A 21,815-nucleotide genomic window follows, 5' to 3' on the forward strand; every position below is an offset into this window, starting at 1 on the left:
TCTCATATCCACTTCTTACAACTTGCACATCATCCAAACAAATTGTGCCTCTCTCACACATTGCATTGTCACTTGCAGAACAAGGTAGTGTGTAAGATGATGAGATGGTACTTAACATGTTAGAGTAGCCATTTCTGAGGTCATGACCGACGTATTAGGATCTCTAGAAGATAATCACGTCTTCAATTTATTTCTTTTATACTCATCCCACAACCTTCACTCATTTATGGGCTGCACATGATGTAAACGTGAAATGCTTATTCCTTATTGCTCCTCGTCATAACTGTATTTTGAGTTTTGCTTTTCAGATATCCACAAACAGTGACCTGGTCTGAACTGTTGGAATAGGTGGAAAAGAGAGAGTCAGTGTTGAAGAAGAAGCACTTTCTCAAGATCTTATTATTGCTGACAGCAGAGCTACAAACTGAAATAACTCCAAGGAGGCTGGTTTCCCATCATCAAGTTGCCCTTTATTTACAAATGAACAATTCTTGACTTTAGCACTGCCTCATTCAAAGTCAGGTAGCAGATTGACACTCATCTTTTTTACATGTCAGTCAGGGCTCCCTGATTGGAACAGATTAACAGTCCCAATCATGGAACTCATATTCTGTGAGATCCAGCTGTCTCACCTCATTACAATCACCACTTCCCTCCCCATCTGAGTCTGCACGCATACACCAGTGCTTTTTAATGAAGAATCTTCAGGGGCATTTTAGCAGTGGGTCAGGTTTTTCCAACTTGACGTCTAGTATAGGTGCTGTGTAATGCACAGGGGCTCACCCCTGTTGTGCCAGGAATGCCTCTTCTTCCAGTGGCAAAGACGTCAACGTGATTGCATCCATCATTTCCATCTCTGCTTCACAGGCCTCATCAAGGTCGGAGAAGGTGATTCCATGGGTTCTGACAGCATTTCTGAATTTTCTGAAAGGCAGCATCTGCTTTGCTCCTGCACCTTTTGCAAATTCACAGCTTTCATATGTCTACATACTTATTCAGGACCAGGAAGGTCAGACTTAATCTGGTGTGGAGTCTTCTAACCCATTAACAACTCTGCTGGTGCTATCCCGGTTGTCGCATGTGGGGTAGTCCTATAATCAAATAAGAAACTTGACAGCATAGTACCTAGTGAGGCGGTAGGCTGTTTCTTCTGACCTTGTATGTTGAATCCCATTCTAATTGAAGGAATAACAAAATCCCCTGCTGGTAAACAATGGCCTGTTATCTGTGACCAATACTTCTGGGACTCTGTATGTTGAAAAAGATGCACACAGTTTTCCTATAGTCGTCCCAGTATTTGATGAATGGACCCTATACACATCCAACCACTTTGAGTGGGCATCTACATGACTAACACCATTGAACCCGCGAAAGGACATGCATAGTCAACATGCAACCGAGTTCAAGGTTTACCTTGACCATTTGGCTTTTATTAACAGCGAGATTGAGTTTAAGAGCCGGAGGTTTTGCTGCAGCTGTATAAAACACTGGTTAGACTACACTTGGAATATGGTGTGCATTTGTGGTCGCCTCATTAGAGGAAGGATGTAGATGCATTAGAGAGGATACGGGGAGATTTACCAGGATGCTGCCTGCATTGGATGGCTTGTCTTATGAAGAGAGGTTGAGTCAGCTTGGGCCTTTCACACTGGATAGAAGAAGGAAGAGAGATGGCTTGATTGAGGTGTACAAGATAATGGGAGGCATAGATAGAGTAGATAGCCAGAGACTTTTCCTCAGGGCAGAAATGGCTATTATGAGGGGTCATAATTTTATGGTGATTGGAGGAAGGTATAGGCGAGAAGTCAAAGGTAGGTTCTTTATGCAGAGAGTGGTAGGTGTGTGGGATGGTAGTGGAGTCAGACATTAGGGACATTGAAGTGACTGCTGGACAAACACATGGACGACAGTAAATTGAGGGGTGTGAAGGTTAGGTTGATCTTAGATTAAGATAAATGCTCGGCACAACATTGTGGGTTGAAGGGCCTGTACTGTGCTGTACTCTTCTATGTTCTATTCCCACTGCTGTTGGAAAGCTGCAGGTGGTAATTTTTGACCTTGTTGACACTCAGGGCACTGCCCACCAATGCAACTATGTCTGCATCCAAGCCTGGGTACCATACATAATATTTTGCCAACATCTGGCCCTGGTGGAGGTCAGCCTGTATTTGACTGTGATGTTTGCTTGGGACAATCACTCTTGCTCCCTATAATAATATGCTGTCTTCGACTGTGACTGGTCTCTCTGGATCCAAGAAGGTTTCAGTTCTTACCATGAATGGCCCTTTGGTCTCCCCATTAATAACAGTTGTTTCAGTTTGCAAAGTGCTGGATCTTTGTGTCCAACGTCTGATATTGTCAGCTGTGACTGGGAACATATCCAGAAAATTTAATATCATTACAGACTCTTCAATTTGGCGTACCACCAGTGGTGCATCTGTTAATTGGAGGTGGCGCAATGCATCTGTATTCGCTACTTGGCCACCCGGATGATATTCTAACTATAAGCAATAAATTTTAGAGCCATCTGCAGAATGCAGCCCAAAGGTATGGGTGACACTACCTTGTCCTCTTTAAGCAGGCAAAGTAAGCATTTGTGATTGATGATTATCACAAATTTCCATCCATAAAGGTGGAGCATCCTGACTGCCAATCCTTCTTTTTCTATTTGGCTGTATTTATGCCTTGCATTAGCCAAAGTCCTGGGTGCATATGTTATTAGGTGTTTCTCTCCATTGGGCTACCTATAAACGAAGACCACCCTGATGCCATATGGGGAGGCATCCATCCGAATAACAGATCTTTACTGAGATCTTAATGTGCGAACACATTAAAATATATTATCTGAATCTTTACTTCATTGAAAGCTAGGGCTTATTTATGTGAACATTTTGAAGGCTGATGCTTTTTAGGAGTTGATGCAAAGGGGCCAGGATGGACCTGGTTACATAAGAAACTTCCATAATAACATACCAGCCCAAGAAATGACTCCTGCATGGACATGTGAGCCTTGGCACCTTTTTTTAATAGGTATTTTTATTGAGAAAGAAAATTTTTAAGATTCTTTTTACAAAATTACAAAAATAATACAAACGAGTGTATTCCACTTTGCAATATAATAACACCAATATAAAATTAAATTAATAAAAAAAACACCCAGCTAACTACTAATCTATTCTACAAACAACCAAAACATAAAATAGGATATCATACATTACTAACAGTAAACAACAAAGTAATTAAATAACTGGATACATGCTCAAAATAGATTTACATCAAGTCATAATAGAACCCGTACTTATGCGGGATTCCTCCTCCCAGGGACCCCTGAACCAGTCAGAACCATTACCATAGTTAAACAAAAGTCCTGGACAATATGGCCGAAATGTCAGTGTCGATGTAGTTCAAAAAGGGCTGCCATGTTTTATAAAATAATTCCGGTTTTTGGTGCACCACATTCGTGAGCAAGTCAAGGGGGATATATTCCATGACTATCCTGTGCCAGTTTGAAAGTCCTGGGGGGCCTTCGGATACCCAAGTCACTAAAATATTTTTCCTCGCACAAAAGGAGAGGATAATAAATAATTTCTTCCCGTATACATCCAGAGAGGTAAAATTTGGAGAGCCCAAAAGTAAGGGCATTGGTTCCGATCCAATCTCCGTACCCAAAATCTCTGTCAAGGTGTTTGCATCTCTATCCCAATACCTACGGATCTCATGGCATGTCCAAAGACAATGCGTGAGAGTGCCAACTTCTATTTTACATTTAGGACAATTTGGGGATGCTCCTGCCTTGAAATTTGCGAGTCGCTCAAGTGCAATGTGAGCCCTCCAGACAATATTTAATTGAGTAGCCTGAGTTCTGTTACAGATAGAGATCTTTCTGGCATTTTCCCAGACATCCTCCCACATTTCTAAAGAGATTTCCAACCCCAATTCTTGATTCCAAGTTTTATATAATCATTCCATGTCCTTCAAGACCTTCTTGTATAGTGAATGATAAAGAGTACTGACCGAGGGCGGCCCCATTGGCCATAGCACTCTCCTTTCCCTATCCGATTTATAAGGATTGACTATCAGTGTGGTCTTCTTTTGTATAAAGTCTCATATTTGAAAATATCGTAAAAGGTCCTTGTTAGGCAGTCCAAACTTCTGGTGCAGCTGCTCAAAGGACACCATAACCTCCCCTCGAACAGGTCTCCCAAGCAGGAGATACCTCTGGACTCCCAAGTTTTAAATGTAGCATCCGTCAGCCCTGGCTGAAATCCCGATGCTCCCACTATAGGGATACAAGGGGAGGTTTTTTGCAGGTTACCCTCATCATATCGCATTATCCTCCAGGCTTTAATTGTATTTAGTAAAAACTGGGTTTTTACAATAGTCCGTAATAACTCTCATCTTGACCATAAATAATAGATTGATGAGGGGACATTGGCTTGAGAGGTCTCAATTTCTAACCAGATTGATTGTGGGTCACAAGAGACCCAATCAGCTACATAAGATAATAAGGAGCTCAACTGGTACCTCCTGAAATCTGAAAAGTCCAGTCCTCCCCTTGCTTGTGGGAGCTGCAGCTTTTCTAATTTGATAAGGGGTCGTCTATGATTCCAAGTAAAGGAGCTGAGCCAGCCATAAAGCTGACGCAACATCTGTCTTGGCAGCATCAAGGGGAGCATTCTCATAGGATATAGAAGACAAGGTAGGATATTCATCTTAACTAAGGCTACTCTGCCTAGCCAGGATATTGGGAGATCTCCCCAGCGTTGAAGGTCCTGCCTTATTTTCTCTAATAAGTGTACGTAATTGGCTTTATATAGCTGGCCAAATATTGGAGTAATAAAAATACCTAAGTACAGCAAACCTTCTAGTGACCACCAAAAGGGAAAGCAAGATCCATCCGGTAAATTGGATATACTGGCAATGCCTCCCAATGGCATGGCCTCCAATTTCATAAAATTGATTTTGTAACCTGAGAACATACCGAATAGATTGACCACTTGAACTAAGCAGGGCACGGATGTCAAAGGATCACTTAAGAAAAGGAGGACATCTTCCGCACAGAGAGTAATTTTGTGCTTGGAGCTGTTATATTAGGTCAGTTCGTATAGCTTCTGCTAGTGGTTCAATCACTAGCATAAATTTAAAAATTGGTGAGAGAGGACATCCCTGGCGACAGCCCCTGCCAACACTAAAACTTTCCGAACTTAAACTGTTGGTGTACACCGCTGCTTTGGGATCATTATATGATACTGAAACCCATTTAGTAAAGACCTCTCCAACACAAACCGTTCCAACGTATAAAAAAGATATGGCCGTTCTACCCGATCAAATGCCTTCTCTGCATCTAGGGAGACAACTAAACCCGATATTTTTCCCTGTTGGCAGGTTTGTATCATATTTAAGACCCTTCTAATGTTATTAGTTGACCTGCAACCCTTTATAAACCCTGTCTGGTCCTCTTTTATAATGAATGGTAAAACCCTCTCCAGTCTTAATGCTAACATTTTTGAAAGAATTTTAAAATCCACATTTAACAAGGATATGGGTCAATATGAAGAGCAATCTTCTGGGGCCTTTCCCTTCTTAAGAATGAGAGAAATATTTGCTTCTCTCAATGAAGGCGGGAGGCAGCCCTGACTTTGTGAGTAATTGTACATATTTATGAGTGGCCTGGCCAGTTCCCCTATAAATTCTTTATAGAACTCAATTTGGAATCCTTCTGGCCCAGGCGCTTTTCCACTCTGAAGCTGTCTAGCTGCGTCCTGTACTTCCTGGGTTATCAAGGGGGCATTCAAGATCAACACATGCTCTGAGGTTAGGCCCGGAAGGGCCAGATTTTTAAAGAAAGACTCCATCTTCCCAGTCCTATCCTCACAGTCCTTCAACTTATACAATTCAAAATAGAACTTTCTAAAGGCTGTGTTGATCATTTTACGATCACAAATCAGGGTACCAGCACTTTCTCTAATGGACGTAATGGCTTGGGGAGCCTTTTAGTTTCTGGGAAGGTACGCTAGATACCTGGCAGGCTTGTCACCATATTCAAATAATCTCTGCTTCGCGAATAATATTTCCCTCTTTGCTGTTTGAGTAAGTGTGGTATTCAAGGCTGCCCTAAGGGCTGTGATCCTCTGTAGCTTAGCAATCAACATATGCAATTTCAGCTGCCTTCAGGTGAGCCTCAAGTAGGCACTGTTGCTCTCCCTTTTGTCTTTTCTGGGTCGCAGAATATGAGGTGACCAAGCCTTGCGCATATGCCTTAGTGGTCTCCCACATCATTGAAGGGTTACTAACCGTACCTGAGTTAATATCCCAGAAGGTTTTGAATTCCTGCAAAAAATATTTTATAAATTTGCTATCCTTCAATAAGAAAGGACCCATACGCCAATGTCGGGGGCCTATCCCATCATCCCTAGTCTTGACTTCCATATATGCTGCGGCATGATCAGAAATAATTATATTACCTATTTTACAAGACAGTATCAAATTGAAAAGGGTCGAGGGGGCAAAAAACATATCTGGTATGGCACTTGTGTGGGTTAGAATAGAAAGTAAAGTCCCTGCCCTGGGGATGAAGACACCTCCACACATCTACTATTCCTAGCTCCTTGTTCAGATCCGCCAGTTGCCTAGGTCTCAGAGATATACCCGCAGTGCTCCTAGGTATCCTATCCATCTCTAGGTCAATAATACAATTAAAATCTCCCCCAATAATTGTATGGCGGAGCCCGAAAGCCATTAACTTAGAGAACGCTTCCATTACAAATTTAAAAGGGTGTGCTGGATGACAATAAAAATTCAAAATCCCGTATTCCTCTCAATATATTAGGGCTTTGGTCAATATATACTGTCCAGACTCATCTTTTATCTGGCTTAATATTTGGAAAGGAAGATTCTTCCGAATAAGAATGGCTACTCCCCTACCTTTTGAGCTGAAAGATGAAATGATCACCTGACCAAACCCACCCTGTTGTAGCTTTGAATGTTCCTTATCAAGTAGATGTGTCTCCTGTAAGAGAGCTACATCAACCCTTTTTAAGACTTGATAATATCTTTTTCCTTTTGATTGGCAAGTGACTCCCCTTGACATTCCAGAAGCACCACCTAAGCGAACGGCTAGCCATGATTGTCCAGGCAGGCCCAAGATCCCCCAAGTGGAAGAACCCCACCCAAAAGACATTGAATAAAGACCGTAGAAAATTCACATATTAAAAAACTCTTTAAAATATTTAAATCAACACAATTAAAAAGTACTCCTAAGTAAAAATAACACAAAACATATTTGAAAGGAGAGTTTCCCCCTTGCTCCCAGGAGGCAATACTACCTACCAATAACCCCACCATAACCTTTCCCAGCTAGGGCCCTGCCCTCGGCCCAAGCATTACAGAATTAAGTAAATAAATTCAAGTGTCTTATAAAACAGGAGTTAAAAGTAAGTGAACCCCCCCCCCCCCTCCCCACACACACACATACCATCACGTTTAATAAAAACAATACAAAATATAAAGTTACAAAATTACAATGCCAGCAAATATTAGGCAACTAAATAAGAAGAAAAAAAAGAAAACCCCACTCTAGAAAAAAACCTCCCCCACAGATAATCAGATAAGCTGCACGAGCTATAAAAAAGGAAACCAAAGAAAGAGTAAAGAACAAGCCCCCCACCCCTCATCCCCAGGGAAAGATGGGCAAAAGAGAGTTGGAGAAAGAAAGAAGGGTAAACAAAGGGGGGACAAAATAAAGTCATTATCCATACAGTTCAGGTTCGAGTCTATTTGAGAGCATCCAAGAATTCTTTTACTTTCTCCAGTGATCCAAAGTTATATTCGGATCCTCCATGGCTGAAGCGCAGCATATCCGGATATCGCATGGAATATTGAATATTTAAGTCTCTCAAATGCTTCTTCACCTCATCGAATGCCTTCCTCTTGCGGACCACGACTGAAGAAAAGTCCTGAAATAGCATTATCTTGGAGCCCTTGTACATTATGGCCTGGGGATCCTTCCCCATGACACTGGAGGCCTCTAGGAGCATTTGTTTTTCCTTATAACATTGAAGTCGGACTAGAACCGGGCAGGGGCGCTGGTCTGACCCGGGTCTGCGCATAGCAACTCGGTGGGCCCGCTCCACCCACACCCATTCCAGCTCCGACTCCAACTTCAATAATTGTGGAAGCCATTGCTCCAAGAAATCCACAAGCTGGCCTTCTGCCTCCCGTTCGGGAAGGCCCAGCAACCGAATATTTGTCCGACAACCTCGATTCTTGAGGTCGTCAATGTACTCCTCCAGGGTCCGGAATCACCGCTCCAGAGCCCGGACCTGACCCACAGATGACTTAGCAGCAGTCTCCAAGGCCATGGCCCATTGTTCCACCTCTCTGACACGCTGCTCAAGTTTTTCGATCTCTCAGTCACGATTCTGCAGCATGACCAAGATTGACTCCCTCCTGAACCGGGCCTCCTCGATTGACGTGTCGATCTTCTCCTGGAGTTTGACGATCTCGGAGATCAGGCTCGACTCTACAGGTCAGTGCCCCAAGGCGGCCGCGGATGTCCCTGCTGCTGTGGGAGGGGGTGGGGGAGGGGTCCTGCCTGTTGCGAGCTGCGGGAGTTTTTGCCCTTAGTCATTTTTAAAAAAGCACCAAACTGTTAAACTTTGATGCAGAATGACTAAGAGTGCTGGGCAAAAGCTATCCTGAATGGTTTAAAAGGTGAGGTGAAGGTGGGCACCCCACTTTGCTCAAGTCTTAGGCAGAGCACTGCAGACTCAGACCTACTGGGTCGCCGTCATTTTGGATCTCCCCCAGCCGGGGCACCTTTGATTGCCTTCTCTTTATCTTTCAACAGTTGTAACCCAGTCTTGTCGACTCTATAGCCCATGTAGGTTACTCAGAGGGAGCCTGGAACATACATGCCTGCCGTACAAAAATACCTTAGGACCGTATCCAAGTTCTCGAAGTGTTTCTTATTAGTTTTCCCTGTTTTTAGGCCGTAATCTAGGGAAATGGCGACCTGAGGTAGACCTTGCAAACAGGCTGACAATACCTCATATGGCTGCCTCATCTATTGGTGCAAGTCCTTTTGGGTATAAATTGTATCATACTTCTGGGAATCCTGGTTTAAACACAATTGCAAGAAAGCATGGCTCATGTCCAGCTTTGTTAAGAACAGAACTCCAACCAACTCAACCCCCCGCCTTCCCCATACAACACAGATTTTTGTGTAAATCCTGCAGCTGAAGTGTTGGGTATTTATCCCGCTGAAAAATATTTTACAATTTTCTTAAAATCACCACAAAGGTGAACCAATCTGTTGGGCTTCAAAATCGGTATGACTGGTGCTTCCTGTTCCATGAATTGGACTGATTTGATGTTCTTTCACTTTCCAGCCTTCTGACTTCTATCCATACCTTTGCCATAAAATGACACTTTAATGGCACTGGGTAGGCCTTGCAGAATCCTGGAACATTCATGGCCAACATGCAAGGTGTCCTTTCTTCTACTGATAGTCCCTAGACATTCTTGGAAGACTTCTGGGTGTTTAATTAGGACTTCATACATTTTCTAATTGAAAAACATTGAGCCAAGATAAGTGAATGTCTCTCAACCAATTTGCCCTATCAAGCTGGGGCCCAAGCCTTTTACTACAATCATTGGTAACTGAACTAGCTGCTTTTCACAAAAGAACAGAACCAAAATTGTCCCCTTAATCTATAAAGGCTCTCTGGCTTAGGTCCTCAGCCTAGCCAAGCAAGGTTATGAACTGGAATCCAGATTGAATTTTGGTAAAAACTGGTTCTGTGATCACTGATCAAATATCCCTTAGGGAAAGAAACAGCCATTCTTATCTGGTCAGTCCTACATTTGACTCCAGACCCACAGTAATATAGTTGACTATTAACAACCCTCTGGGCAATTAGTGATGAGCAATAAATGCTGGCCTCACCAGCAATGCCCTGATTCCATGAATGAGTAAAAAATGTTATAGCACTGTTGGTATTGACCTCCATTAGAACGGGATGACCATTTAACCAGATGTTTGTCTTGATTGGTTCTGCTTTTGATGTTGTTAAGTAATTTAACTGTTCCAAGCCAGATGCAAGTGGACATTCCAGAGTATGAATTCATCTGGATACCTGCCAATGGGTTATCTTACTCAACTTAGGTAGGACTCTTTTGCTATCTTGAGTCCACATATCAGCAACAACTACGATGGCTTGACATTCAAGACCCTGAAGAAAACTTTAACCATTTGACTGACGCTTGGCTTTGTTTTGGGTTTTGCTGTGGGCCGACTTGAAATCCCTTTGATCAGGATATGTCCTAAATGAGCCTGGTGAGGGTGTCCTCTGCAACTCTCATGTTCCATTTGGTGCATTTTTCAATGTTAAAGACAGTTGTGGCGCCTGTTTTAAGTCCAGGTGGGCTTCAGATAGTTGGTGTTTTTGCATAGTTAAATCCCTTTAGCAGATGGCCTCGAAGCAGCTCGTTAAAGGTTAAATTAAAGTCACGGGCTTTTGCCAGTCATCTTAACCTAGTCAAAAATCCCTATACAGATTCTGCTGGTTCTTAAATTGCCAAGTAAAAGCAATAGCATCTCAGAATTAGAGGAGGCTTGGCGGCACGGTGGCACAGTGATTAGCACTGCTGCCTCACAGCACCAGAGACCCGGGTTCAATTCCCGCCTCAGGCGACTGTCTGTGTGGAGTTTGCACGTTCTCCCCGTGTCTGCGTGGGTTTCCTCCGGGTGCTCCGGTTTCCTCCCACAGTCTAAAGATGTGCAGGTCAGGTGAATTGGCCATGCTAAATTGCCCATGGTGTTAGGTAAGGGGTAAATGTAGGGGTATGGGTGGGTTACGCTTCTGCGGGTCGGTGTGGACTTGTTGGGCCGAAGGGCCTGTTTCCACACTGTAATGTAATGTAATCTAATCTAATCATAATGTTCCTTAACTATGTCATAAATGCTTGAAAAGTTTTAGTATCTGGTACCTCAGAAAGTTAGGCTCCTAATGACATAAGAAGCTGCAGCTTCACAAGCTGTCAGGAGAATTACTTGTTTTTCCTCTACCACAATGTTGTTTGCCTTAAAAAAGTATTGCCATCTTTCCACATACCTAGTCCAATCCTCAGTGGCCGGGTCAAATAAATCAAACTTCCCAAACAAAGGCATGACTTAAGAAATGCTCACCCAACTCAAAAATGACTTCTGTGAGCAAATTTCTTTAGGATTGTGCTTCACTCACATTGTCACTGAAATATCCCATCACCAAGTCACCCTTTATTTCCACATGAACAGGCCTTGACTTTAGCACTGCCTCATTCAGAGTCAGGTACCAGAGTGTTGGTATCTCTGACACTCACTCTTTTTACATTGTCAGCCAGGACTCCCTGATTACCAGCTTAACAGCCCTGGTTAGGGAATTCATGTTCAACGAGGTCCAGTGGACTGACCTTGTTACAATCACTACACAAACCATTTACACTTAAAAGTATAGTAGAATTTGAATTTGCATCAGATGACACCCTGATCACAAATGAACCACTACTTGGGAAGGGGGTAAAGGAAGTGCAGTTGTCAGCTTGGCTGATAGCACAATTGCAACAATTCTGCTAAAGAAGACTTGTGCATCTGCACACAATGAAATACTTTGGAACATTGGCAGACTTGCTCGCAAACCTGTGTGAGTATAGAGGAGTTCAGCACCAAATTTACATAGGATTTTTCACACAGTTTCAATATCATTCTTTCCAGCATGGAAGTGGTAACAAATCCATTTGAGTGCGTAACCATGGTGCTGAATTCTAATATGGAAGTCACCGATGTTTAGATGCTAGGAGAAAGTGAGGACTGCAGATGCTGGAGATCAGAGACGAGCATGGCCATAAGGCAGGAAAAGCACGGCAGGTCAGGCAGCATCCGAGGATCAGGAGAATCATTGTTTCGGGCATAAGCCCTTCTCAGGAATAAGCCTCAATCCAGATGAAGGGCTTTTAATCATGTGCTTTTCCAGCACCATACTCTCGACCCATGTTTGGATGCTATACTGGAAGCTTATTCTTTTAACATGCAAGGCCAGCTTTCTATCACGCAAGCTCAACTTGCACTTTTGTTGCCATAATAGCTCCACATAATTTGTCCATACGTGATTATGTTATTCACCAGATTACTTGCATTACTGAGATGGTGTTCTGGGGGAGTGGCAGCGGCTCTGTGAGCAGAAGCCTGCTGTCTGTTAAGATGGCAACAATTGTCCGCCCTTCTTTGCCACTCTGTTAGTGCCTTTTCTGTTACCTACCAGCCAGCCAAACTGCTGACTCCCAACCAAGTCCTCGAGAAATTTAGATTAGATTAGGTTAAATTTAGATTAGATTCCCTACAGTGCGGAAACAGGCCCTTCGGCCCAACAAGCCCACACTGAAGAGTAACCCACCCAACCCATTTCCCTCTGACTAATGCATGTAGCACTATGGGCAATTTACCATGGCTAATTCACCTGACCTGCACATCTTTGGACTATGGGAGGAAACCGGAGCACCCGGAGGAAACCCAAGCAGACACGGGGAGAATATGCAAACTCCACACAGACAGTCACCCAAGGCTGAGAATCGAACCTGAGCCACTGCGCATTCTGCATCCATGTTGGGAGTTGGCTGGTCTGTGCACAATCCTCGGTCAGGACAGAGTCTTTTAGCAACAGGACCTCCTGTGGACTTCTGCAACTTTAAAGAGCTCTGGAAAATCATCAAAGGTTCAGAACCAATAGTCGAAATTAAGAAGTAAGCAGTTGATGATTCCTTTAAATTGCATGGGTGGGGGTTCCTTTCTGATGTTGCATATTTGGGACAGCATTGACTGGAGCATTGATCTTTAGGATGACAACACTGGTACCAGACTAATTGGTATTATGAGAAAGTGAGGACTATTATGATTTGCTCAGTTTGCACAGTTCCAATAGACACTCATGCTACCATCCTCATCAAATTGCATACTGATGACAGAAGTGTGCATGCATACTGTGAAGATTATTTTGAGTCAAAATAGATCTGTTAATTGCAAAAATGTGGACTACCTGTTTCATGAATAGTTTACAAAATTTTAAAAGGATCATGTGTTTTCATAAGTTGTTTTCATGTGCAGTGATTATTTCAAATGGTGAGGTCAGAAGAATCAATTTCCTAAGTGCAGAACTAAAGTGGCATCCAGGTATTTTCTTCTTTTGCCGAGTTGCTTGCTAGCAAAGGCTCTATAACTGCATATCTGCATATACACATAAAACGTTTAACATGATACAGTGTTCCAAGGAGGTTCAGAGGAGTGTTATCCCAGTGACATGGATTGCAGCATGTAAACATGCTAGTTGATCCATTGAGAAAATGCAAGTTGTCTACAAGAGCAATCCAACTGGTCCCATGCCATTGCCTTGTAGCCTTGCATGCCCCCAAGCCCCTAAATGCTTATTTAATTCAATATTCTTGAAAACTGTAATTGAACCTACCTGCACATTCGTTTCAGTATATTTCAGAGCATAACAACTTTATAAAAAATAGTTTTCCTCTATTGCCTTTGGGTTTTCCAGTTGCCTTAAATCTGTAAATTTATTCTTTATTAATGAGAACAGATTCTATCTACTGTGCCTAGACTATTCAATGCTTACTTGAACATTTTTGCTTTAATGACTTAAGTCATTCCCCCCTCCATCCTGTGGTTGCACCTAATTTGGACACTCCAACAGTAAAGTGTTAGGGACCAGATAGTCTCTCCTTTTGATCATGATTGATAGATAAATATTGTCACGACAATGGAGATCGCTCCCTCATTGTCCTTTGAAATAATGTTATGGGATCTTTTGTCTATCAGGAAGGGCAGATTGGGCTTCAGCTTAACATCTTATTTGAAAGATGGCATTTGGCAGATCACAAGACCTAGTAGCTGAAGTAGATATTTGCCCATTGAGTGCCCATGTTCCATCATTCAATGAGATTTTATAACCCTTTACTCCATTTTCCTGCCCTATGCCGATAGCCATGGATTAATGATTCGTAATAAGTCTCTCTCAGGCTTAAATATATTTAATGACCCAGCTTCGACAGCCATTTGAAGTAAAGAATTTTACAGATTCCCACTGTCAGAGAGAAAAAAATCCTCCTCATTTCTGTCTTAAATGGATTTTCCTTCCTATAAGATTGTGTCCTCTGGTCCTAAATTCTCCCATAAGGGGCAATAACCTTTTTGCACTGACACTGTTAAGCCCTAAGAATATTGTTTTGGAAAGTGTCCTCTCATTCTTCTAAATTCCAATGTGTATAAGCCCAGCCGACTCAACCTTACCTCATAAAAAATTCCCTCCATACCTGGAATTAACTTAGTAAGTCTCCTTTGTGTTGCCTCCTTATTTTCTAAACTGAGAAAGGCTTTGGAAATCTGAAGCACAAAGGCACTTGAAAGTTCTAGTTCAGAATTTTCTTAAGGTTGACGCGCAGGTTCAGTTGGCAGTTAGGAAAGCATATGCAATGTTAACATTCATTTCAAGAAGGCTAGAATACAATGGCAAAAATGTATTGCTGAAGCTGTATAAGGCTTTAGTCAGACCACATTTGGAATATTGTGAGCAGTTTTGGGACCTGTTTCTAAGGAAGCATATGCTGGCATTAGACGGGGCTCAGAGGATATTTACTGGAATGATCCCAGGGATGAAGGGCTTGTTATATGAGGAGCATATGAAGACACTGCGACTCTACTCAATGGAGTTTAGAAGGATGAAGGGGCAATCTGATTGAAACATACAAAATACTGAGATGCCTGGATAGCGTGAATATGAAGAAGATATTTTCACTATTAAGAGAGACTAAGACCTGAGGACACAGCCTCAGAGTGAAAGAATGTCCTTTTGGAACTGAGAAGAGGAGGAATTTCTTTGGTCAGAGGATGGTTAATTTGTGAAACTCATAGCTGCAGAGGACTATGGAGGCCCAGTTATTGAGTGTGTTTAAGACGTAAATAGGTTCTTGATTGGTAAGAGGACCAAAGTTATGTTACAGCTGTATAAAACTTTAGTTAGGCCACATTTGGAATATTGCATGCAGTTCTGGTTCCACACTACCAGAAGATGTGAATGTTTTGGAGAGTGTGCTGAGAAAGTTTACCAGAATGTTCTCTGGTCTGGAAGATTTTAGGTATGAGGAGAGATTGGATAAACTCATATTGTTTTCACTGGGAAGACAGAGGCCAAGGGGTAACCTGATAGAGACCGACATGTTATGAGGGACATAGAAAGGGTGGATAGTCAGAGGCTTTTTCCCAGTGTCAAAAGGTCAACTGCAAGAGGGCACAGGTTCAAGGTGAGGGGGGGAAATTTAAGGAAGAAGTGTAAGGAAAATCTTTATACAGAGGGTGGTGGGTGTCTGGAAAACACTGCCACTAGAGGTGGTGGAAGCAGGCACATTAGTAACGTTTAAGGCATATCTTGATAGACACATGAACGGGAGGCAAACAGAGAGTCTAAATAAGTAGCAGGTCGAAATAAGGATTAGGAATTGAAAATCTTGGTGGGTCAAAGGGCCGGTTCCTATATTGTATTGTTCTTTGTTCCAGGGAAAAGGCAGAAGAATGGTTAAGAAACATATCGGCCATGATTGAATGGAAGAACACACTTGATGGACCGAATGGCTTACATTTCCTCCTATGTCTTATGGTCTTATGATCCTGTGGCACTCCATTAGTTGCAGGTTGCCATCCTGAAAATGTTCCCTTCTTCCCAACTCTCTGACTTTTATTATTTAGTCAACTTCTATCGATGTTCATGTATTACCTGCAACACCACAAACTCTTATTATACAGCCTTATGTACTGTATGTTATCAAATGTTTTTTGGAAATCCAAATATGTTACATCCATTGCTTAATTTACCCTGCTTCTTACCTCCTTATATCTACCCCACTTGTTACCTCTTCAAAGAACTAAAATAAGTTAGTCAGGTACTCAGTCCCCAGTGCAGCACCCCCTCTTTATTGCACCAGAGTATCAACCTGGATTATTGTGCTGAAGTTCTAGAGTGGGATTTGAACTCTGAACCCTCTGACTGAAGAATTGAGAGTGCTACCACCCAAGCCTGTCATTATGAGGAGCTATTGTAGGTCAGCAAACAGGTGGGATTTAGTGTGGATTAAATAATTTACAAAGATTCTGAACAAATGTGTCATGACTTGAATGGAGTAGTTAATACAGGAAAGACAAGCCAGTGCTGAATAAGAATATAAAAGAATTTGAAGTCCAGAACCAATATCTGGTTTAATATCAGTTAATTTTTCCTAGCTTCAGGATAATGGATTATTTAAATTGCATCCTTGGTTAAGGGCAACGTTATCTATTTATTAAGAAATTAAGGAACAAGGGCATATGTCCAAGTTAGTATGAGTTGGAAGGGAGGTTTGGAAAAGCTGGTGTTCCCATTGCATTTCACTTTATTTCATTGATGGTAGAAGTTGTTGGTTGAGTTTTTGTTATTTGTTAATGAGATATGAGTTTTTTTTGGCTAATCAGCATTTATTGCTCATTTCTGTTGCTATGCTGTATTATTCTATGTTCTACTTACCCTTGAAGATGATGGGTGAGCTACCTTCTTAAACCACTGGAATCCTTGAGTTGTAACAGCACTCAGAGATCACGATAGATCACAGACCACACGACAGATCACAGACCACACGATAATGTGTGGCTTGGAGGAGAACTGCAGGTGGTTATGTTCCCATGTATTCCTCATCTGACTAGGTGGTAAAGGTCACAAGTTTGGATGGTAATGTTGAAGGAGCCTTAGTGACTTGGTGCAGTGTATCTTGTAGATTGTACACATACTGCCATTTTGCATCACTGATAGAAAATGAAAATATGGCAGGTGGTAGATGTTGTGCAAATCAAACTGGATGATGTCAAGCAGTTGGAATTGCACTCATCCAGGTAAATCACAGTCCTGACTTGTGCATTGTGGGTGGTGGACACACATTAGATGACAGGAGACAAGTTGCTCACAGAATTCCAGTTCTCTGACCTACTTTTGTATCTGCAGTATTTATTTACGTCGCAGGTCCATTTTGGTTTTTTGGTCACTGACCAGGATGTTGATAGTGGGGAATTAAATAATGGTAATGCTATTGAATGTTCTCTTATTGGAGGTAGACATTGCCTGGTATTTGTTCGGCATAAATGCTACCTTGCCACTTACTAGCAAGCCTTGGTTTGTCCAGATCTTGTTGCATATGGACATAGTCTGTTTCAGTATCTAACAAGTTGGGCGTAGAATATCACCCAGAGGAATTCCTACAGTGGTTACCTGGAACTGAGGTGCCTGACCTCCAATAACCACAACTGTCTTCTTCTGTACTAATTATTACTCCATACTCCAATTTCATTGAGTAGAAAGTGAGGACTGCAGATGCTGGAGATCAGATCGAGAGTGTGGTGCTGGAAAAGCACAGAGAGTCAGGCAACATCAGAGGAGCAGGAGAATTGACATTTTGGGCATAAGCCTTTCATCAGGAATAAGCCTCTCATCAGGAATAAGCCTCATTCCTGATGAAGGGTTTATGCCCAAAATGGCGATTCTTCTGCTTTTCGGATGCTGCCTGACCTGCTGTGCTTTTCCAGTACCACACTCTCGACTCCACTTTCATTGATTCCAGTTTTGTTAGGAACCCTTGGTGACACACTTGGACAAATAATGTTTTCCTGTCACTTCTGTCTTACTTCTGGAGTTTGGCTCTTTGTTTGGACCAAGATTGTGTCAAGCTCAGGAGCTTAATGTCCTGATGTGACACAAGCTGATCAAAACAAACTGATCTGTCTGGTTGATTTTGAAATTCTTCAGTGTTATTGAATGTCCATCCATCTATGTACCAACCTTGCTGAATCATGCAGGTGATGGAGAGGTTTAAGATGTGAACCATTCCACATTTATTCTCTGACCTGCTTTTGTGACCAGGTGTGCAGTGGGTATCCAGTTAGACTTTTGGTCAGGGTGCTTCACAAATAAATGTTAAGGACAGGAGTCTTGACAATGGTGCCATTAAAAATTGTGGATAATTATATTCTAACTTAATGTATTATCCCATCTTTCTTCATCAAGATAAATGGAAAGTGTTTAGTTATGAATGTTCTTTTGACCTCACCAACGTTTAAAATGCATCAGATTTTTACAAAACATGTATGTGAACTTTTGATGTTGATTTTCTTTTCATCATGGGTTACAGAATCATCCCTGTGCCCTATAATCCTTATGTGGTTGCTTAGTAACAGACTTTCATCAAAAAAGCTTAATTAGTCTCGTAGCTTTACAGAAATTGAGTTACTACAAGCTGTAAATATAACTGACTGTGCATATTTGTGGCCTACCTCTTTTGTACAGTAATTTGCAACTTACTTATTACTCTGATAAGTGAACCCTTCTAGTCATTGTTTCTGCTGTACATTTCTAAAATATCTCCCCATAATTGTTTATTTGAGCAATGGGACTATCGAGTGTGGTATTGAGTCCAAAAGTAGGAAGACCTCAGGATCAAACCCTGATGTCATGGATCAGTTGATCTCAGTTGGTGCATCTGTTTCGCATGTTACAGTTGTCCTTTGTAACAAGATGAGAAGATTCTGCGAGGTACCAAATTCCTCTTGATCCATATAAATCTGCATCATTGGCATAAATTGTGACTTTTGATCCAAAATCTTTTATCCTCTGAAAGCATCCCTTTGCACATACCATTTTTATTTTTTAAATTATTTTTCTTCAATAACTTCTAGTTGTATTGATGTTATGTGCTGTTGTATGTGCCGTTGTGCACTGATGATTTTATTAATCATGATTGTTTTCTGTAGTGTTTATTGTTGGAGCATTACATTGTGTTGCATGAAATTTAATTTATCTTTTATATTCTGACCAGTCAAGACAGGCCTAAGATCCTAGGAGCTATTTTTTTCTTTTCTCTCTCTCCATTTATAGTTATTTTAATTAACCTATTGGATATGCTTATGACATGCTATCACAGGACCATAAGTCCCTCAGGAAAACTAAGGGTTTGCTGCAGTTTGGACATTACTGCATTTCTCACTGAGTCCTTGAAATAGATTATTGATTGCAAATTGAATGCTGACTGAAACTCATAATTTGTAAAAGAGAGAAATTATGAGCCTATTCACAAAATATGTTTAATGTGAGCTTGCCATGATGAACAAGATATAATTTTATTGTGGAAAGCCTGGGTGGGCTTATTCTTCTCACCGTTTTTAAAGAAAACTTGAAGTTATACATTATCTTTTTATTGCAGAAATGTCTCTGAAAATCATCCCAAAATTTTGTTATATTTAGAGTACTGTATTTGCTGCTCCTAGAATGGTGTTGTCTGTATTCGGAAGAACAAACACTAGTTTAGTTTGAAAGCATGACCCTGAGCTTCCAGTTGCCTTCATTTTAATTGTCCACCTTGGGCCACTGTGATCTTTCTTTCTGATGAAGCTTAATGCAAGCTTGAGGAACAGTAGCCATCTTTCAGTAAGTTAAAAATCACACAACACCAGGTTATAGTCCAACAGGTTTAATTGTAAGCACACTAGTTTTCGTAGCGCCGCTCCTTCGTCAGGTGGTTGTGGAGGGCACAATTGTCAGACACAGAATTTATAGCAAAAGTTTACAGTGTGATGTAACTGAAATTATACATTGAATAATACCTTAATTGTTTGTTGAGGCTTTCATCTGTTAGAATACTATGATAGTTTCACATCTTTCATGTGTAAATCACAAAGCCTTTTTTTTAAAAGTTGCATTCTCCGGTTAACTGTAACAATGGGTGTTAGCTAGACAATATATTGAAGGTGTTAGCCCCCTGTGTTCTCTGTCTTTGCCATAATGTTTCAACTGATTGTAAACTAAAAAGTGAGATAACAGAGTTTTACATGAATTCATGCAGTTTTTGAGCAAAGTACAATGTAACTCTGCAAGTCCAAATTCATCCAACAAATGTATATGTATGTGTGTGCATGTCGGTCTTTGTGTGTGTGTGTCTGTCTGTCTGTCTGTGTGTTTGGGATGGGGGATTGTGAGTGAGAGAGAGAGTGTGTGTGTGTGTGTGTGTATAGGAGTGCCTGTGTGTGTATGTATGAGTGTCTGTGTGTGTGTGTGTATAGTGCAATGGTGGTCATCTGTAGTGTGACATGAACCCAAGGTCCCGGTTGAGGCCCTCCCTATGGGTACGGAACTTAGCTATCAGCCTCTGCTCGGCCACTTTTCGCTGCTGACACCGCACCTCTCACAATCTCCTCAATCATCTTTCAGTAAGGCATTTTATAACCTTCTGTATGATACATTGAGTTTTGTAAATTTAGATGGTATTATCCACTTTCATTTTGTTTTGTTGGTCTGTTTTATTTTACTCTTTTTCTCATATTAATTTTATTCTTTTGGGTGGCTTTCAGGACCTATCACTTCTCTAGAAAAATCTCTTACCACTCCTTTTGACTTGGACCAAAAAAGCTGTTGTCATTTAAGCTGTTCTGCCTTCCACCCTATCGCACAACTTAGAACATAGAACAATACAGCGCAGAACGGGCCCTTTGGTCCTCAATGTTGCGCTGACCTGTGAACTATTCTCAGCTCGTCCCCCTACACTATCCCACCATCATCCATGTGCTTATCCAAGTTTTGTTTAAATCTCCCCAATGTGGCTGAGTTAACTACATTGGCAGGTAGGGCATTCCGTGCCCATACCACTCTCTAAGTACCTGCCTCTGACATCTGTCTTAAAACTATCACCCCTCAATTTGTAGTTATGCCCCCTCATACAAGCTGACTTCATCATCCTAAGAAAAAGACTTTCACTGTCTACCCTATCTAATCCTCTGATCATCTTGTATTTCTCTATCAATTCCGCCCTTAGACGCCATATTTCCAATGAGAACAGACCCAAGTCTCTCAGCCTTTCCTCATAAGAGCTTTCCTCCAGACCAGGCAACATCCTGGTAAATCTCCTCTGCACCTTTTCCAATGCTTCCACATCCTTCCCGAAATATGGCGACCAGAACTGTACACAATATTCCAAGTGTGGCTGCACTAACATTTTGTATACTTGCAGCATGATATTGTGGCTCCGGAACTCACTCCCTCTTCCAATGAAACCTAACACACCGTATGCCTTCTTAACAGCACTATCAACCTGGGTGGCAACTTTCAGGGATCTGTGTACTCCAAGATCCCTCTGCACATCCACACTACCAAGAATCTTCCCATTGACCCAGTACTCTGCCTTCCTGTTATTCTTCCCAAAGTGCATCACCTCATATTTAGCTGCATTGAACTCCATTTAGAGTCATAGAGATGTACAGCATGGAAACAGACCCTTTGGTCCAACCTGTCAATGCCGACCAGATGTCCCAACCCAATCTAGTCCCACCTGCCAGCACCTGGCCCATATACCTCCAAACCCTTCCTATTCATATACCCATCCAAATGCCTCTTAAATGTTGCAATTGTACCAGCCTCCACCACTTCCTCGGGCAGCTCATTCCATACACGTACCACCCTCTGCATGAAAAAGTTGCCCCTTAGGTCTCTTTTATATCTTTCCCCCTCACCCTAAACCTATGCCCTCTAGTTCTGGACTCCCTGACCCCAGGGAAAAGTCTTTGTCTATTTATCCTATCCATGCCCCTCATAATTTTGTAAACCTCTATAAGGTCACCCCTCAGCCTCTGACGCTCCAGGGAAAACAGCCCCAACCTGTTCAGCCTCTCCCTATAGCTCAAATCCTGCAACCCTGGCAACATCTTTGTAAATCTT

The 21,815-nt window shown here is 41.8% G+C and overlaps 1 protein-coding gene across 4 annotated transcripts in view; it reads left to right on the forward strand.

The window, feature by feature from the left end:
* LOC122552150 (pre-B-cell leukemia transcription factor 3-like) overlaps window positions 1-21,815 on the forward strand; it is a 593,793-nt gene that overhangs the window by 182,333 nt on the left and 389,645 nt on the right. The window contains exon 1 of one of the 4 annotated variants that reach the window (XM_043694654.1): window positions 6,482-8,527. The exons of the other annotated variants lie outside the window; for them this stretch is intronic. Within the exon in view, the coding sequence (XP_043550589.1) occupies window positions 8,359-8,527 (169 nt within the window). The 5' untranslated portion in view covers window positions 6,482-8,358. Of the gene's footprint in view, window positions 1-6,481; window positions 8,528-21,815 lie in introns of those variants that run through there. 4 annotated transcript variants of the gene reach the window in all.

This window comes from Chiloscyllium plagiosum, chromosome 8, assembly GCF_004010195.1.
Source record: "Chiloscyllium plagiosum isolate BGI_BamShark_2017 chromosome 8, ASM401019v2, whole genome shotgun sequence".
In the NCBI taxonomy this organism is placed as follows: domain Eukaryota; kingdom Metazoa; phylum Chordata; class Chondrichthyes; order Orectolobiformes; family Hemiscylliidae; genus Chiloscyllium; species Chiloscyllium plagiosum.